The sequence below is a fragment of the Nelusetta ayraudi genome, unplaced genomic scaffold, assembly GCF_046127955.1.
Source record: "Nelusetta ayraudi isolate G7.1 ecotype Tasmania unplaced genomic scaffold, CSIRO-AGI_Nayr_v1 ptg000006l, whole genome shotgun sequence".
Lineage (NCBI taxonomy): Eukaryota > Metazoa > Chordata > Actinopteri > Tetraodontiformes > Monacanthidae > Nelusetta > Nelusetta ayraudi.
In genome coordinates, this window is record NW_027466056.1 from 3,563,175 (window position 1) to 3,580,535 (window position 17,361).

At 48.1% G+C, this 17,361-nt stretch overlaps 2 protein-coding genes across 2 annotated transcripts; both read right to left on the reverse strand.

Annotated features, from left to right (window-relative positions):
- Positions 1-170: 170 nt before the first annotated feature.
- Positions 171-10,073, reverse strand: rp1l1a (rp1 like 1a). Its single transcript, XM_076015709.1, has 7 exons — positions 9,829-10,073; positions 9,222-9,617; positions 8,874-9,138; positions 4,506-8,788; positions 3,530-4,426; positions 2,518-3,450; positions 171-1,883 (listed from the first exon to the last, which is right to left on the reverse strand). The coding sequence occupies exons 1-7, from the start codon at positions 10,060-10,062 to the stop codon at positions 1,464-1,466; spliced, it is 7,428 nt and encodes a 2,475-aa protein (XP_075871824.1). The 5' UTR covers positions 10,063-10,073; the 3' UTR covers positions 171-1,463.
- A 3,908-nt stretch (positions 10,074-13,981) lies between these two features.
- On the reverse strand, positions 13,982-17,073 carry LOC142878982 (L-threonine 3-dehydrogenase, mitochondrial-like). Its single transcript, XM_076012393.1, has 10 exons — positions 17,040-17,073; positions 16,362-16,556; positions 16,235-16,277; positions 16,089-16,159; positions 15,453-15,602; positions 15,178-15,350; positions 14,921-15,011; positions 14,710-14,802; positions 14,446-14,622; positions 13,982-14,348 (listed from the first exon to the last, which is right to left on the reverse strand). The coding sequence occupies exons 2-10, from the start codon at positions 16,546-16,548 to the stop codon at positions 14,221-14,223; spliced, it is 1,113 nt and encodes a 370-aa protein (XP_075868508.1). The 5' UTR covers positions 16,549-16,556; positions 17,040-17,073; the 3' UTR covers positions 13,982-14,220.
- Positions 17,074-17,361: the final 288 nt, after the last annotated feature.

A 17,361-nucleotide genomic window follows, 5' to 3' on the forward strand; every position in this document is an offset into this window, starting at 1 on the left:
GTACCAGAACCGGGAGGCCTTTGACGAACACTTTCTTTCCCCATTTGCGGCACAATAGTACATGTGCAGAAAACACTGTAAATGCTTCTCGCAGAAGGAGTGGGGTCCAACTCTCTCAGCTTTATTTGGTTTAAATATGCGAGGATTATATGTTTAAACGAAAATCCTCCGCAAATGTCTGTTTTTCCCTGTTCTAATGAGCAGCTTTGATCTGTTTCAGACTCTTCGCGCGAGCTCTCCGGTGTGCTGGAGAGCCACTCCAAAGGAGGGGGACAAGACGAAACGTGAGACGGTCCCGCCCCTCCCTCCGTATAACCATGGATACAGTAAGGCATCGGTGACACGATTCGCGCCGTTGCCTCGTGTGGCCACCTAACACAATAAACACCCCAATCTGCGGTGAACGTGTGAGGAATGGTCTTGACACCCGGCGACAGAGGACCGTTTGAAATAAGCCAAGAATTTAGACTCCAGCCTCCTGAAATTTACGCGAACGTGTTTAGCAAACTGGAATGGTGGAAAGTCTCTGTATAATGAAGAAACACAATTAGCAGCTATATAGTAACAATGCCAAATATATATCCCTAGGTAATGAGCAACATCAGGACAAAAACCCCACAATTTTGAAATGTTCCAATTAAGCCAGTTGAAGAGTAAAACACTTATCGATTAGCTCTTGCGTTTGCGCCCCATAAAAAGCTGCAGCTGTTAGCTTTGCTGACGCAGAAATTGACAAATTGGTTAGCTTCAAAAGCAACAAAAGACATAAGCTCATTTATGAGTTTTGCTCTTATATGTTTTAGCTTAGCTTATTCCCATTGCTTCTCTTGCTAGGAAAGTCAAGCTAACTTTGTATTGTATTAAACTTTTAGTGAAAGTGGAAAAAAAACTGCTCACAGTCAATTTTGTTTCTTTTAGGTAACCAGGTTGCAACACAAATCTACCTTCCCTCCCAGCGTTAGCAGGTAGCTAGGTACTAGTTAGTGGCTGCACATTGAAATCTTACTTTTCAAACCCCTGAGAATATGACAGTGACAGTAACGTCAACAAATGCACAGAGAGTTCAATCCATAAAATAACCAATTGTCAATACAGTACGTTGGCTTAAACAATTAATACTGTAATACAATACATATGTCTGAGGTACTTGGTATTTGAGCTAAATAAATAAATGAGCCTGTGCTTCATTGGACATAAAACTGAATTGTCATCAAAACACTCTGAGGTGTCGTAATATACCTTATTAATACATATACAGCAAAAAAAAAGAAGTAGATATAGTAATGACAAACATAAGCACAATGATGAAAAGTATATGGTGGTGGTTTCATGTTTTTATACTATGGAATGTTCTCCTGGAGGTTTAAAGTGCTTGAAGTGTTTTCTTGTTTTTCTGTTTTTTTAATTCTTGGTCTTTTGAATCACGCCCTCGCATTGAGGACCGTGTGGGGCAAAGCCAAAAGTCAAAAGTCCCCCATTTCTGCTCCGTCGCTCCCCTTGGGTTTGTGACGTTTGATCCTGGCTGGAGAGCGGCTCCTCCCCTGGCCACTCCTACCGCCGCCAGCACCCACTTTGGGCACTTGTATGGCGTGGACAGGGTTCTGGGGCGGGTCCGTGTCGACGTCCTCCAGGGAGCCCGGCTGGGACTCCACGGAGGTCCTGGTGAACTGGTGCAACAGAGCGCCGTCCTCCTTCTTCACCTCCTGCTCTTCCTCAGTTTTGCTCTCCACAGCCGCCTCCTCCTCCTTCTGATCCTCCGCCTCTTCCTCCTCTTCCTCCTCTTCCTTCTCTCCACCTCCGGATTCGTCACAGCTGGTATCGCTGGGACGTTTGTTGTCGGTGTCTGAGTCCTCAGCGTCGGCCTCCTCTCCCTCCGTTGCCCCCTGTGGCCACGATTGGTGAGACAACGTATATTATTATCGCCAAGCAGCTGTGATTAACTAAATTGGCCGGCGCTGATCTAAGCGCTAGTAGTTAACGGCCTCTCAGGAGACAGCAAGGACAAATGAAAGCATTAATCTCCGGCGGCTGCAAACGTTCTCTCTTCTAGCGCACAGCTTGTCACGGCCAGTAACGACGCCGCACCGGCAAAAACAGATTTGCTTGCGCCGTCGCGCTAATTGGATAGTGAGATTATCTTTTCCTTTGGGCTTAGCCTCAGCGCCGAGGGCTGCACTAGGTCAGACCCTTCTTTAAGGGACAGTACGCTCTAACCCTGGCACTCATGCCCAGTCCATCACAGGCAAGTAAAAATAGGTGGCGCTCAACCCGTTACTTATAACTCTTGAGTTATCTGATCCAACCTCATTTCACCCTCTTTTCAGATTAGTTAAAACTATTTCTTTTTCAAACTAAAAGTAACTCAGGTTCAACCAGCAGGTGAGATTATAACCTCAACAAACTGTTGGGTGGTATTAAAGGTTATACTTTGAATTCAATTTGACTATATTAGGGTACTTTTGCAATACCGCATTGACAAAAGTGCACCATTACATTGTTGCACTTCCTCCATCCTACCTGCGGGGTTGCTCTTTCCTCCTTGGATGCCTTTCTCGCTTTCTCTTCAGTCTCTCCTCCCTCTTCCTCTCCAGCAGTGTCGTCCCCTTCCTCATTCCCATCACTACTTTCCTTGGACTGCTCTTCATCTGCAGTGTCCTGGCCACCCGTTTCCTCGTCCTCCTCGTCCTCGCCGTTTTCAGTTGTCTCCTCTCCTTCTACTGTCGTCGCCTCCTTCACCGTCTCCTTGTCACTCTCCCCCTCCTCGCCACTGTTGTCTGCGCTCTCACTTTCTTCCCCTGCTGTCTCACCCTTGTTGCTTGTTTCCCCCTCTTCCTCCTCCTTACCTTGCCCTTCAGTTTTAACACACTGGCACTGACATTGGGTCTCCTTTACTTCCTCTTCCTCTCCGTTCTCTGCCTCCTCCTCTCCTTCCCCCTCACCGCCTGTTTCTCCCTCTTCCTGCCTCTCGTCGGATTCATCGACCTCTTTCTCCGTAGCTCCTGTCCCACCTATATCGTCATCTTCTCCCTCCTCATCTTCTTCTGGGATGGTTGATTCCAAAATAATATCAGCTTGGATGTCCCCTTTAGTTTCCTCCTCCTCTTCCTCCTCCTCCTCCTCCTCCTCCTCCTCCACAACATCTAAATTTCTGCCATCTTCCTCCGTGAAAACACTGTCAGATTCTTCCTTCTCTGGCGGCGGTGGTGGCGCGGCCGCTGGTGCAGGCGATGGGCCTTTCTTCAGCTGCAGAATCTTGAGTAGGTCAAATTCCATCATGACCGGCGCCTCGGCCGCCTGCGAGTTTTCCTTAAAAGGCCGTGCTGCCATTTTCTTGCGCACACAGGCGTCGCAGGGGCAGTACTCGTCATCGCTCCGCTGGTCGCTGAACTCCCCAGTCATCTCCCCATCACTGAGCGAATCTGCAGTTTTTACTGACTGGTTCTTCATGACCTAGAAAATGAGGCAACTGTTATCCTTCTGCAATTTAAGGAGCGACAAGTTTGATTGAAAGATTTTGTGTTGGACTTACCCTCAACATGCGACGCCTCTTTTCTGTTGTGCTGGAATCCCTGGACAGGTTTGATCCTTTTGGTGGCTGGGGCGACCTCCCTAGTCTGCCGGCGCGACCTTGAATCTTCTTCATCTCCCGCTGAATACTGCTCTGGATCCGGCAGCTTACCTCTTTCTTCAGCTCAGAGATCATGGTGTCTAGAATGATGCTGTCGTCCAGGTCCCAGCGGACCTTGAACTCTGACATGGCGTCGACGTAGTGGTTCATGAACTGCTTCTCCAGCTTCTTCAGGAGGTGCAGGATCCAGACTGGGTCGGGGTCTTGCGATGTCTTTTTTGACAAGGGTGCTCGCGGGACAGTGGGGGGCGTGCCCGAGCTGGAATCCTCAAGTGTCTCGTGTTCGTTGTCAGTTGGGGATTTGGAGCTGTCGTTGCCGGAACTCTTGTCGGTGTCGGTGGCTTTTGGGCTGTCCAAACTTGGAGGAACTACACTGTCAATGGTGTCCTCTGCCCCAGCTTTGCTTGCCTCTGCACCTCCACCACACTGCTCAAGCTCTTCTTCTGTCTTTTCCACTCCCTCAACCTCATGTGGACATTCTGCCTCATTTGTTTGGTTTTGATCTGTCTCATCTCCCTCTTGGTTGCCATTTTCTTTCCCCGATCCACCGGAGCCACTACTCATACCCACCCCAGATGAGGACCTTGGTGGAGTCACTTGCTCTTCGCCATTGTTCTTGGCTAGAATGTCTCCTGGTTCGGTAAGCCACAGGGACTGTAGGATGGCCATGACGTCCTCATAACGGCGGTCCTTTGGCTGGTCTGGGTTCACGGATGGTTCAATGAGCTGGAGCTGAGCCAAACAGTCCAAGAATCCCCTGGCTGATGTGCTAAGTCTCCGGCCATAGGATGGAGAGACCTAAAGCAGAAAAATACAGGTTATCTTACACATACTTACGGTCACATTGATAGAATTTATTTCAAGGAGTTTAACCTACCTCTGGCAAGCTCCGACACCGACCCAGCGAAGAGCTAAGGAGAACCTTCATCACTGCCGTAGAAGATTGCCAGTTCCTAGGCTGAGGTTCACCTTTCAGCAGCAGCATATGCGGGTAAGAATTATGCACTGGGTCGCCTGGAGCTGGATCCAAACTCTTATTTTCTGTGGCCTCTTCTCCTGCTACTTCCTCCTCTCCCTCTGCTCCCTCCCCCTCCTCTCCATTGATTTCCTCATCCCCAGGACTCGCTTCCTCCTTTGCTGTCTCTTCTCCAGCGTTTTCTTCCGCACCCTTGTCCTTCCCTTCCTCCTCCTCGTCGCCGAGCGTGAGCATGGTGCTGTCGGCAGGGATGCTTCGCAGCCAGTCGCTGACGACCTCAGAGGGGGAAGCGTTTGGCAGACATGCCGGTGTCAGTTCCTCTGTGTCCTCCTGGTGATGCTGGTTCCTGCTTTTGGTCTTTTGGCTGGTCTTACTTGCTTTGGATTGTTGGCTGTGAGGTCGTGGAACAGACATGGTTTCTTTGAGCAGGTCTGCAGCAGACAGTGACTGTGACAAGGTGCTCCCGCTGCATGTCTCCACTTTGCTGCCTGGTTTGGAAGTGTGTAAAGGACACGGACTTGAAGATTTGAGTGGTTTGTCTTTCTTTTGAGAGCTGGTGGTTTTTACACTGCTTGATTTTGCTCTGAGACTTTTGTCGATGTTCAAAGGATCCTGAAGAGCTGAAGCTGCTGACTCGGGCAGCAGGCAGCAGGGACTTTGGGACTCTTTCTCCTTTGCCTCACTAGCTGGTCTAGAGTCAGATTTGTTTTCAATTGGAGTGACACTTTTAGCACTTGCACTTCTTGGAGACCTGCTGCGAACCTTTGCACTTTTTGATGATAGGGCAGACGAGGTCCTGTTGTCAGTGCTGTTTGTCTCGTGAACTTCCGTCTTTGAAGAAGACTTCACACTTCCAGCTTCTGTTCCGCAGCAACAGGGAGACTTCTTAGATCTGTTGCTTTTGGCTGAAATAACACTTGACGCTCTTCCTGCACTTTTCTCTCCACTTTCCTCACTTTTGTCTTCAGTCCCTCCGGGTGTTTCAATTGTCGGGATCTCAACTGCTGGGTTGTTTTGAGATAGCACGCTTTCAGCATTTTTAGACATCTTGGATACTGTGGACTCTGTTTCCATGGCATCCTCATTCAAGATAGACTCTTCATTTGGAATGTCACTGGTCACATAGCAGGAAATGCCTGACTTTCCACTGTCTGACTCTGCTGTGTCTGCTGGCAACCCTAGAGACACTGACCCGGAAGAGGTTCGGCTGAGTGGTTGGTCAGAACCTCCCGATTCTATCCGCCCTCTTTGGGTTGAGGGTGACCGTATGCTGACAGCCTCCTCACTTTTTGCCTCTTTATCCTCCTGCTCTTCCTTTTCTACTTTCTTTACTGACGCAGCTCCACAGCTACATTTAGACCTGCCTGACTTGGCTGACTTTATGGAGTGAACTGACAAGGCACTGGGCCCTCTTGCCTCTCCAGCCCTGGTACCGGAGAGACTTTGGCTATTAGAATGTTGGGAGGATTTACTTATTGGCCTGTTGTCTTCATCTGCATCTGCGTTATCAACAACAGTTGCTTTATCTTTACCAGACTTGTATGAAACATTGGATTTACCTGATTTAGCTGACACAGAACTCTGAGCTCTCTGTACTGTGTCATGTCCTTCCTTGTCCTCCGGTGTTTTGATAGTGACAACATTTGGTGACAGTGATTTGACACTCAGGTTTGATTTTGACTTGTGAGAAGTGCCAGACCGTGCTGATGATTTGGACTTTGTTGACATGGCGCTAGCCACTCGCTCTTGGGTTTGCTTCTCATCGCTGTCAGCTTCAGTGGAGGGGCCGGTGTCTTGGTTTGGATTTAGCAATGCTGAGGTGCAGTTTGACCTCTGGGACTTGGAGGACTTGGCGGAGGTGTGTGATTTTCCTGACATGGCGCTAGGGGTCCTGCCGTTGACCGTGCCTTCCTCTGCCTTCACTTCATTTGTGCTCGGAGAAACTCCTCTCGAATTAGCATCACCATTTGACTTGGAAGGGGAATCCGATTTTGCAGATAAAGCACTGGCTGCCCGCTCCTGATGCTCTTCCCCATCTCCAGTCTGGTCTTCTTCTTCAGGTCTTGCCTCTGGGCTTTCACTGCAGTTAGATTTGTGGGATTTGCAGGAGCCATTGCAGTTAGACTTTGAGGACTTGACAGACAAGTTGGACTTAACAGATCTACCAGACATTTGACTCATCACCCTCTCCTCTCCTTCAATGTCCACCCTCGGAGATACAGATTTTTCTGAAGTTTTGCCAGACTTTGCTGACAGGACACTTTGTGTTCGCTCCTCTGTTTCAGTTCCTCCTTCCTGCTGTGTCGTCTCAACAACAGGTTTGGCTATGCCAGGCGTTGCTGCTCGTCCACAGTGACTACAGGTTGACCTGTGTGATGTGCCAGACTTAACTGATGCCTTTGATTCATTTGATTTTGCAGAAATGGCACTGTTGGGTCTTTCTGCTTTGCCAAGCTTGCCGGATATGTTGGATTTATCAGACAGAGCACATTTGGCTGACAAAGAGCTAGACGCTCTCTCTGCCTCTTCTGCTGACTTGCTGTCATTTTCCTCTGCTGTAATGCCGCACTTGGACTTCTGAGACTGGGCGCTGGGGCTTCTCTCCCCCTCTGCTCCTGCGCTAATCCTGCCATAACAGCTGGACTTGTGGCTTCTGGTTGAGGTGGCACTGGGTGGCCTGTCTTCTAGTCCATTGGGTACTCCAATGTTGGTAAGGTTGGACTTGTTAGACTGTGTCGACACAGCAGAATCATTGGAGCCACTGTCGTCTTTGCTGCCATCACTGCCATTGTCTTGTGTGGGGATGGGGGTCGCAGTGTTTTGAGAGCCATGGTTGGAATGATGCGACCTGTTTGATGCTCTGCTGGTGGAATTGGAGGTGATTTTACTTTTACACCCACCGCAGTTCAGACAAACGCTGGATGATCGTGATTGCGCAAAGTCCCCTGAAAGTCCTGTGTGACCAGACATGCCACTAGCAACCCTTTCAATCACATCATCTGCCTCATCTGCAGGTCCCTCTACCTCTGAGGCTGGGATCTGGGATTTGCTGGACTTGCAGGAGGCTCTGCTCATTCTGGAATGACCGCTCTGAGGCACCTCCATCTCCTCTTTTCCTTCAGCTATTGAATGTGAGTCTGATACCGCTCTGCTACCACTCCCTTCCCCCTGGACACATCCATCGCAGGTGCTGCCTGCTTGTTGATTATCAGCAGTTGCGGCGGATTCATTCCTGTGGGAGCACTGTGAGGCACTGGGCGGCAGGTCATCATCTTGGTCCTCTCTGAGGGATTGCAGGACATGTGACGAGCTACTGACAGTCGACAGTGCAGGCTCCTCCCCTTCCTCCATCTTCAGCTCATCATCCACTGACTTTCCGCTGCTTGGTCGCAGGTTACTGTCTGTGGCGACGACTTCGCTGCTGCGGCTGCAGCAGCGGCTCACCCTGCACACCTCCACATGCCTGTCTCCATTCTGCTCCACCTCCACCCGACGCTCAAGGTGCTCCGTCATGCACATCTCCTCCTGAACCAGGTGCCTCTGCTCTGAATCCATGTCTCCTCCGCAGTTAGATAGACGTGCCCTGCAGCGAACCACCCTCCTGGAATTGCATGACGAGGAAGAGCTGGAGGAGTGGGTGTGTCTCGTGACGGTGTGGGAGTGGCTGGTCGCATGTGGGTGAGGGACAGCGGCGTATTTGCGGCTGTGCACTGGGTTTTCCCACAGGTCGTACTGCTGTTCCTGCCTCTGATAGCAGCAGGGACAGTGGTTTCCTCCCGGGACCTGTTGAGCGGAGTAATCCACAGCCTCTGGGTCATAGGACGTAGAGTCGGGGTCAGAGCAGCTCTCCGACTGGGCCTGCTGCAGGTAGTGGGGTTGGGCCTGACTCAGGGGGCAACATTCATTGGTCAGGGATGGCCTCTTTTGAATCTGAGTGGACCACTGCAGTGTCTCATCGCTCTGCAGGCGAAAGCGAACCCTCATCTCGACGGAGAGGCTTCCGTCTTTGTTGACCAGGACGCGCTTCTCGATATCTTCGTTCATGACTGCAGGTCTGGCTTGCGGGTCAGTGCCGATGCAGTTGCTGTACGACTTGTCCGAAGACAGGGAGAAGCGGGTGGAGCGGTTTGAGGAATCGGAGCGAGGGTGGATGATGCTCTTTTTGGTTTCGAGGCCAAAGTTGACTGCACACCAGTGGGAGAGAGCAAAGCAGAACGTAAGTCTTGTGACCTTCACTAAATGAAAAAACAGTTGGACGGAATGACTTACCATTTTTCTTGCTGTCATGCCCTTCGCTGTGTTCGCTGGCCCTGGACTGTGCGCCATGAGGTGGCGATCTTGCACCTTGCATAGCAGGGGACCTTGCCCCATTCCCAGGGGTCCTGGGGCCCAGACCAGAGGACCTGCTGCCCAGCCCAGGGAGCTTTTCTTCTGAGTTCTTCCTTATAAAGTTCACCAGTGTCGGGCTAAAGGCTTCCCGCCCAACACACACCAGCACGCCAGGACAGGTCATCAGACTTTGCGCGCTGTCAATCTAAACATAATTACATCGTTTTAGGTTCCACATGCAGCACTCCGAAAATTGATTGTAAAGTTAAAAAAAAATACTTCTCTTACCCTTCGTCCCTCTGCAGTGTAGAGTTTACGGACATGAAACTGCATGACTTCCGACACCTCATCCAGGAAGGCCCTCAGGCTCCGGGCCGACCTCCTGCTGAGCACCACGCTTCTCCTAATCCCCGGGTCACTGTTTTTCACCAGGAGGATCCGTCGCTGCTGCCTGTGCGGCACATGGCCGCTGGGCGTTGTGGGTGTAAAGTCCGGCCTATGGGGCCTGTGGCTGTGATGGTACCAGATGTTGGGCCGCTTGCTGACCAGCTCCATGTCCACGGGTTTAGTCTGCCGCCGGTCCGAGCAGAGGTAGCAGCCGCCATCCTGGAGCTGCTCCAGATGGTTGATGGCGTGGGTGCCGCGGGGAGTGGTCACGGTGCGAACGCCGAATGGCAACGGCATCTGCGTGAGGGGTGTACACGTATAAATACACTTTACGTGTGATACGTTAGAAAAACGCAACTTCTTTAAACCGACAAGACTGTTCTGTCAATGAGGACAGAAAAGCGGTAAGGAAGGACAGAAATAGAGCAAACACTGATGCCAAGATAAAAAGATTAAAGTGAGTCTTTTTGCAGGTCAGCCTCAAAAGGAGCCCTCACGTCACACTGACCTTTTGGGAAAGGTCGTCCAGCAGGGCGTCAAAGCATTTGAAGCTCCGTTTGTGCACTGCCATCCTGACGCCAGCGAACTGGCTGTCGCCGCTTTTGTAGAAGGTGATCCGTTTAGCCGGGGCGGCCGTGGTCACGTGCGGGGGCCGTGGGTTGGGTTCCGGTGGTCGGGGTAGGGGTGAGGCATGTTTAGACGGGGGCTGGGGGTCCCACATCCCCGTCTGGACTGAGTGCATGCTGTGATCTCACGAGGACCTGAGGGGAGATGTGCAAATGAGTAAGAAATTTATTTAAAAAAACATTACATATGAGGCATTTATCATCTGTGACAATAATGGAGACATTTGTAAAAGGGGGCCTGATGTTTTTCTGCCTTCGCCCTAAGACAGCTGGGAGAGGCTCCAGCAGACCCCCCTGCCCCATAGCTCGGGAATACGCGGGTATGGAAGATGAATGAATGAATGAACTCTTTTTTTCAGTTAAAATTCAAACCATGAGCTCCTTCTACAGACCGACAGCAGCCAGAACCCACAGCTACTGTACATGTAACAACTCAATATATAAGATTGTGCTTCCCACAGCCTGCTATATTTAGCCGAATGGCCTGCAATGCTTGTTCCCGTGAGCAAACTTGCATGACTTTAAGCCCATAAAAACCTTGCAAGTCTCAAATTAAGCAGGAATACCTCCCAATAGCCTGTGAATTTTTTTTATTTTTTTTTAAGAAACTTTAACAGTAGGCTTAGCTGGCTGTCAAGTCCTGTGAGGCCTGACTGAGGGGACAGATCAGTGCTGTGCTCTTTAATCCTGCTTCAGCTGCATCGCTCTCTTAACATCTTTGCGCCTGAAATACCACCTGGTCGTCAGAGTACTTTTGGCTTTTGCCAAAAGTACTCTGAAGCTCTAATGATACATGGCAACAAAATGCATAAAATAATCCATTATGCTAATAGACAAGATTGCTAATTCTTCTACAAGTGCCAATATCATCCATTATACATCCATATTATGTTAACTTAATATCTGTCTGATGTCCACTTCAGACCCTTTAAAGCAGCATTTATATGTACAAGTAAAGTTTCTCACTTAAGAACTGACCTCTAGTCGCTAAAACAACTCTATCCAATTAGCACACGACTCACATGTTTGAGGAACATGGTCCAAAGAGAAGTTGGGAGGTGGGGGGGGCTAAAAAAAAAAAAATCTTCCGGATGCCACAGGACCTGACCGATCGATCCAGTCTTCAAAAAATGTTGCAATTGTGTGCTGTTTGAGTCTTGCGCTCTCGCGGTAAAATGGCTAATCGGGCCCGTCAGGAGGGAGGGAGACGACAGGAGGGAGGCGGGGGGAGGGGCGGTTTCAGCTAAGGATAGAGCCAAAAGCCTGCTTAAGAACCTGTGTGTGTCATGCTGAGTTCATGATGGTCACTTCTTCCCCCACACGACGCACAATCTTTAAGAGGAAGTGCTTTCTGATTGTTTATGTGACTCATTATTATTATTATTTGCAAACTTGTGCAATTTGAGGTAAAGCAGCAGGTCCAGCTTGGAGACAAGCCGGGCGTCTCCCGTCTTTATGCCATCAGTCTGACCTATCAGCATTAAGGATTAGCGAGCGGATTTTGTTGTCACCATGCACGCAGGACACAGGAGTGTTGCAAGGCCCCCGGTGTTATGCAAAATTCAACTTTAGCAACTGTTGAATCAACCACCTGTTGATTCTTCTTCTCGCTCCACTTTTCAGAAGGTGTGTGCAAAAAACCTCCCCACACAATTCTGGAAAATGGCCTTTTGTGATCTCACAAGGGGGGCTTTGATGCACTAAATCTGAGTCAATATGTGCCTTTCTCGGTCGCTTAGTTCCTCTTTTGCTCCGTCTGGACAGTCAGTGAGGATTGTGATTCCAGACGATCCTCGCCTGACAGCAGGACGCCTCCCGTGCAGAAAACACCAGCTGCTCTTATCGAGTAGAAAAACAGCCTCATTGAGGCGCGCTGCGACAACAACGAAAGACTGTTGTGTAACAGCTCGTCTACACTTGATTTGTATGACACTCTCTCGAAAACGGTCCTTTAAAGTTAGCCCTCTGTTTATGTCCTAGTGCAAAGATGCACAGAAGGAAACTGATGGGCCTTTTTTTTTTTTTTGCTTCAACCTTTAATGAATCTGTATCTGCTGCTCGGCTTTTAGCAGTGGGTGCTCCTCTGAGAACATGACGGGAAACCAGGGATGAGTAATTCCCGTCCTGACATGAAGCAGGAGGAGGGAACCATCATGGAGTCAGTCACCGGAACACCCGCTGCTACTATTTGTGGGTAATTCCAGGTGGACATAATCATGGGCTCCACACCCCCTACGGGCGACTGTTTGTTACTCAATAGGTTCCATCCTTCCATCCCACTTACATGGTGTGTTTGTTTAATTTCTTTTTTTTTTTAATTAACAAAGCACGTCAGAGCCCAGCGTGTGTATATGTGTCCATTCAGCAGGACTCAGGCGAAAGGAGAGAGATTACATATGTTCACTGTGCCTCATCCCATTAGCAAGGTGTGTGTGTGTGTGTGTGTGTGTGTGTGTGTGTGTGTGTGTGTGTGTGTGTGTGTGTGTGTGTCACTCACCTCATCCTCACAACTGGAGCACACACAACAAATAAACTGCATGCATGCAAATGGAATACCAGCGATTTAACCTTGGATAAATCATTATTATCATTAAAGATATAGACATAGATGGACCACTAGCCGATGCAATTCACCTCACAAGCTATGGGCCGGACCACTAATGAAATATTTTTAAAACCACATGAGTTTAAATTCCAACAAGGGGGTTAGAGAGCTCAGTCTTACCGGGGAGGATCCATAGCGACAGACGAAGGAGGAGGAGGATGTCTGATTACATAGCCGACAGGAGATAAATAATGAATTAAATAAATAATCAGTCAATTCCAGTGTGACAATCGAGCCGAAAGGAACAGCGAGTGCGACGCGACGTGCTCCTCGCGTCAGCCTTCGGCGCTCGGCGTGCATCAAGTCGCGCTTTTCAACACCGGAAGTGAGCGGGAAAGCGGACACTTCGACTTAACGCGGCGCACTCGAGCGTCTCAAGGAGGCGCCCGGTGATTTGACAGTTGGCGTTTCCTCATCCTTCGGGGACCCTGAATATCGTACACTTGACTTGTTGTCCGCAAAATCCAATAGCGGAAAAAAATAATTATACACATGAACCTTTAATTTTGAAATCCCAACCGGATGTTGTATGTTGTAAAACTCGATACTACCATCAAGATCGGGCGCCTTATCTGTTTCATAATAATAATAATAATAATAATAATAATAATAATAATAATAATAATAATAATAATAATAATAATAACTTTATTTCTTGTGGTGCCACAAAATGAAGGTGAAGGAGTTGGAAGAAGAGTGGGTGTAGCGGTGGGATTTAAGGAGGATTAGGGTTGCATGAGCCATCTGTGGGCCCTGGAATGATAAACCACTGATCAGGTCCCACAGCTACTGTGAATCCACAGCATACATACACATCTCAGCACAAAACTAAAGGAATAGTACTTCACACTCATGTTTCAGTATTTCAGTCTGTTACAGGTGTTCCACGAGTCTGCAAAGAGCTCAGTTTTATGACGTGCAATGTTGCTTTCAATGTCTTGTAGATACAATAAACACGCATCTATTTTCAAGTACCCCTCAACTTTCGACAACCCTGATCCAACGTTGACTTCAAGGCCCACCCACTGCACGAGTTTGTAGCGCTGCAGAGGATGCACTGGACATACAGGTCAGATGGGACAATGGATGACGTACCTGGTGGATATCACATGACCTGACCTGACCTGATCAATGCTGTGTTTGACCACAAGGTTAGTCTGAAATGTTGTGTATGTGTGTAAAGAAATGAAAAGGTAATTCATTGCTAAAGCTTTCCAACCTTGTTTTATTAAAAAAATAAAAGAAATTGTTGACCAGATTAAAAAAGTAAATAAAAGCTATGCAAGTAAAGTACCATCTCCAGTACACAGTACACCATTACATTTCTTTTTCTTTCTGGATTATTGGTGAAACATTGAGAAAACTTGTAGCCCCGGGGCAGCAGAATTGTAACAGAAGCAACAATATCATTCAAGTTGAGACATACAGTAACTAACCTTTTTTTGTATGATTTAAAAGAAATAGAAAAAACGAAGAAATAGCCATACGTGAAAGCACCTCAGAACCAAACACTTTCCTGAACCAAGAGGTTTTTTTTTAATTCCTTTACTAAACTATACCTAGTTAAGGATCTCAGGATACGATGTAAGATTTAGTTTTGTGAAAGCCAAAATGGTTGAATATTTCAAGTAAGTGGCCCGCACACTTGTTGCTGCTGACACAAAGCCCACTACAGCTGGTTGGCAATGGCAATGCGAGTCAGCATGACGTGCACCAACTCCGGGAGGTCGAAGTCGTGCCTCCAGCCCCAGTCCCGCCTTGCCGCGCTGTCCTCCAACGCCATTGGCCAGCCGTCGGCTAGAACGGCAAAAACAGAGAATATAGGCTTTTAGTTGTGTTGAACTGAATAATTATATGTTATCGTGTGTCTCATTTGTTCACCAAGCGTTCTGACCTATGGCTTGTCGGACGGGATCCACTTTGTAGGTGATCTTGAAGTCGGGTAGGACTTTCTGTATCTCCTTGGCAAGTTCATATGGGGTGAAGCTCATGGCGTTGATGTTGTAGGTGCGGCTGAGCAGCGCCTTCGCAGGGGCCTCCAGGATCTCCAGGGTGGCCCGCAGGCAGTCGTCTATACCGGGCGAGATAAAAAAAAAAATGAAAGGGAGACCCGCGTTACTGTTACTCGGAGGATCAAAATAAAAGAGACCCCAATTACCAATGTACATCATTGGAAGTGGAGAGTCGCATCGCAGGTTGCACTCGAAGCAACCGCTCCGGATGGCTGCGTGGAAAATCTGGACGGCGTAGTCTGGAAAATGCCGAAAAGCAATTCAAGGGCAGCATGGCTAACATAAATCTTATCAGCTTAATGGGCAAAACATTGGGATATTTCTAAAGGTGGATGTTGTTAGAAATAGAGCGCCTACCTGTGGTTCCTCCTCCTGGCTGGGAGTCTGCTGAGATGATGCCTGGGTACCTGAGACAGCGGAAATCCAGCCCAAACCTGTGGTGGTAGTACTGCCAAAGACAATCATATGGGAAGGGCCCAGTTCCATTTCTCTTTCTCCTTTTTTTTAAAAAAAAAAAACCTGTTCGCCTTGAGTCTTGAAAACCTGATTTGTTTCTGTGTTATTAGCGCAAATTTGTAGCACTCGCTGTTTTGTGCCCGCACATTGGTATGTACCTCGCCCATCAGCTCTGCATGGACCTTGGAGACGCCGTAGATGGTGCGCGGCCTCTGCACGCACAGGTCGGGGGCAGGGTCCCGGGGGGACGACGGGCCGAAGGCGCCGATAGTGCTCGGCACGAACACACGCAGGCTGTGTTTGGTGGCTACATCGAGAATGTTGTGGACGCCTGCAGAGGCCCGGATGGTACATTAACATCTCAGAATAGCCGAGTTTTGATAGGGTTGTGTCAAGTAGTGGCTGTGAGTGTGTGTGTGTTGTGTGGGTGTACCAGTAACGTTGACCTCTCTGGCTAGGCTGACGTTTCTCTCCCCATCAGCAGACAACACGGCTGCATAGTGAACCAGCCAGTCGATGTTGTTGTTGACCACGATCTCCTCTAATCGTTTACGGTCCAAGATGTCTGAGAAGATGAACGGACCTGAGGGGGACGGAGATGTTTGGAATGGCCCAATGGAAAGCTGTCTCAAGACATCTTGGCTCGGTGAGTTGAATTTAAGAAAACCACATCTGATCATATCTTGAACAGGGAAATATTTGTTTACCAGGTTTGACTCTTGGTTTTTAATGTAAAGAGTCTTTGACACTGCAAAAAGGAGTCATTTTGAATGCTCAAGTGCAACACTAGATTTGGAGTGTCAATAATCAGAATGCTTCTCGGCATATACTCCACTGTCCTCCTCACGGTTGTCACCAATTTAATTCATTTTGCAACATGTTTTTCTGAGCTGTCCTCACACAGACCATGATTCTTTGGCAAACACTAGGTGGGCCTACCCAATCAGAAGACTTGTTTAATTATAGTGATTACCAAAACAGATTGCATTATAGCTAATTGCTCATTTTGTCCACTTTATTTGAACAAATGTTAAATTGTTATAAACAAATCACTGGATATTCGACAGACCACTTTGGTAGACATGATACGAAGGTTTCTTGATGTCCGACAGGATCACGTTGCTCTTGCCATATCGTTTCCTAAGAGTGAAACACAAATCGCTTGGAATTGTCGTTATTCTCCACTATTTTTACATTAAAAAACACTGTTCATACCTCAGAAACCTGGCTAATCCGAACCCAAGCTGCCCAAGTCCTCCTTTAAATGACACAGACAGGGCAAAATGCAGTCATGACAATGACAATCAGACTTTCAATGAACTGAGGAGACAAAAAAACACACCAGTGATGAGGACTTTAGGGTAGTCGGGGTCCGAGCATGTTGAGGACTGAGTTTCCAAGGGAGCGAAACACTGCTGGGTGGACGAGTTGATGACGCGTACGGCTGACATCTGCCCATCAACGCTGCTCGGTGGCCAGCTCCCGACATGCTTTGTTGCATTTCTCAGCAACGGCATCAACCGCATCATGCACCTCACTGTAAACACACAAGGATGCATCAGCAGCCATGATATACCACCCCCACGGCACAACAGTTACTGCCAAATATGAAGTCTTGTGCACATATATGTGAAAGGGGGGAGTCTTCTTGCCCCATAGTAAAATGAAAATCTTATTTTCGACCTTACTTAACATGTTTCAACATGTAGAGTATTTTTCACACTCTCGAAGACTGATGCATCTGTCTGGGCTTTAATAAGTGTATATACAAAAAAAATAACACTAGACTACACAATCCAACCCTGTAGATTAACATATAAAGGCTTTGTCTTGACTGATTCTATAAATAAACCATGTGATCCACAGACCACCAAAAAAATGTGACGTAGATGTGTGGAGAAGAAAGCTTCCTGCAGATCTACAAAATGTGTGGATGTGCAGTATAAAACGTAAATTGCGGCAGCGGCAATGTTTGATGCAGTAATAAATAAATATGATGGGAAGGCGTTTTATTGCTCACCGTGGATCAGTATCAGGAAACTTAGCCCACCTCTGGTCGAGTGATTGGTTTAAAACTCAGAGGTATGTGACTGAAAGACAAAGCTTCACTTCCCGGATCGTGCAACTCGATACTTCTATAAAATTGGGATTTTCGTGAGCACTCTATTTTGTCCGGTTACTTCGGAAAAAAAAAAAAAACGAACCAAAAAAATTCCACACCCGACTCGTATGTCTAATCTTCATGTGTGAGGATCTTCACCTTCAATTGTGAAACAGCGTCCATCTGTGTTGTGACACAAAAACGGAATCTTGTTCGATGAATACGGAGATGAATTGTGTCA

Excerpts from the sequence above, each read along its gene's own strand:
- rp1l1a (XM_076015709.1), bottom strand. The coding sequence starts at position 10,062 with ATGCACTCAGTCCAGACGGGGATGTGGGACCCCCAGCCCCCGTCTAAA. Across the intron at positions 9,618-9,828 it reads TGGACGACCTTTCCCAAAAG|ATGCCGTTGCCATTCGGCGT; the intron begins GTCAGTGTGACG and ends CCCCTCACGCAG. Across the intron at positions 4,427-4,505 it reads GGTGTCGGAGCTTGCCAGAG|GTCTCTCCATCCTATGGCCG; the intron begins GTAGGTTAAACT and ends TTTCTGCTTTAG.
- LOC142878982 (XM_076012393.1), bottom strand. The coding sequence starts at position 16,548 with ATGATGCGGTTGATGCCGTTGCTGAGAAATGCAACAAAGCATGTCGGG. Across the intron at positions 16,160-16,234 it reads GGATTAGCCAGGTTTCTGAG|GAAACGATATGGCAAGAGCA; the intron begins GTATGAACAGTG and ends TTTCACTCTTAG. Across the intron at positions 14,623-14,709 it reads ACTTCCAATGATGTACATTG|ACGACTGCCTGCGGGCCACC; the intron begins GTAATTGGGGTC and ends CGCCCGGTATAG.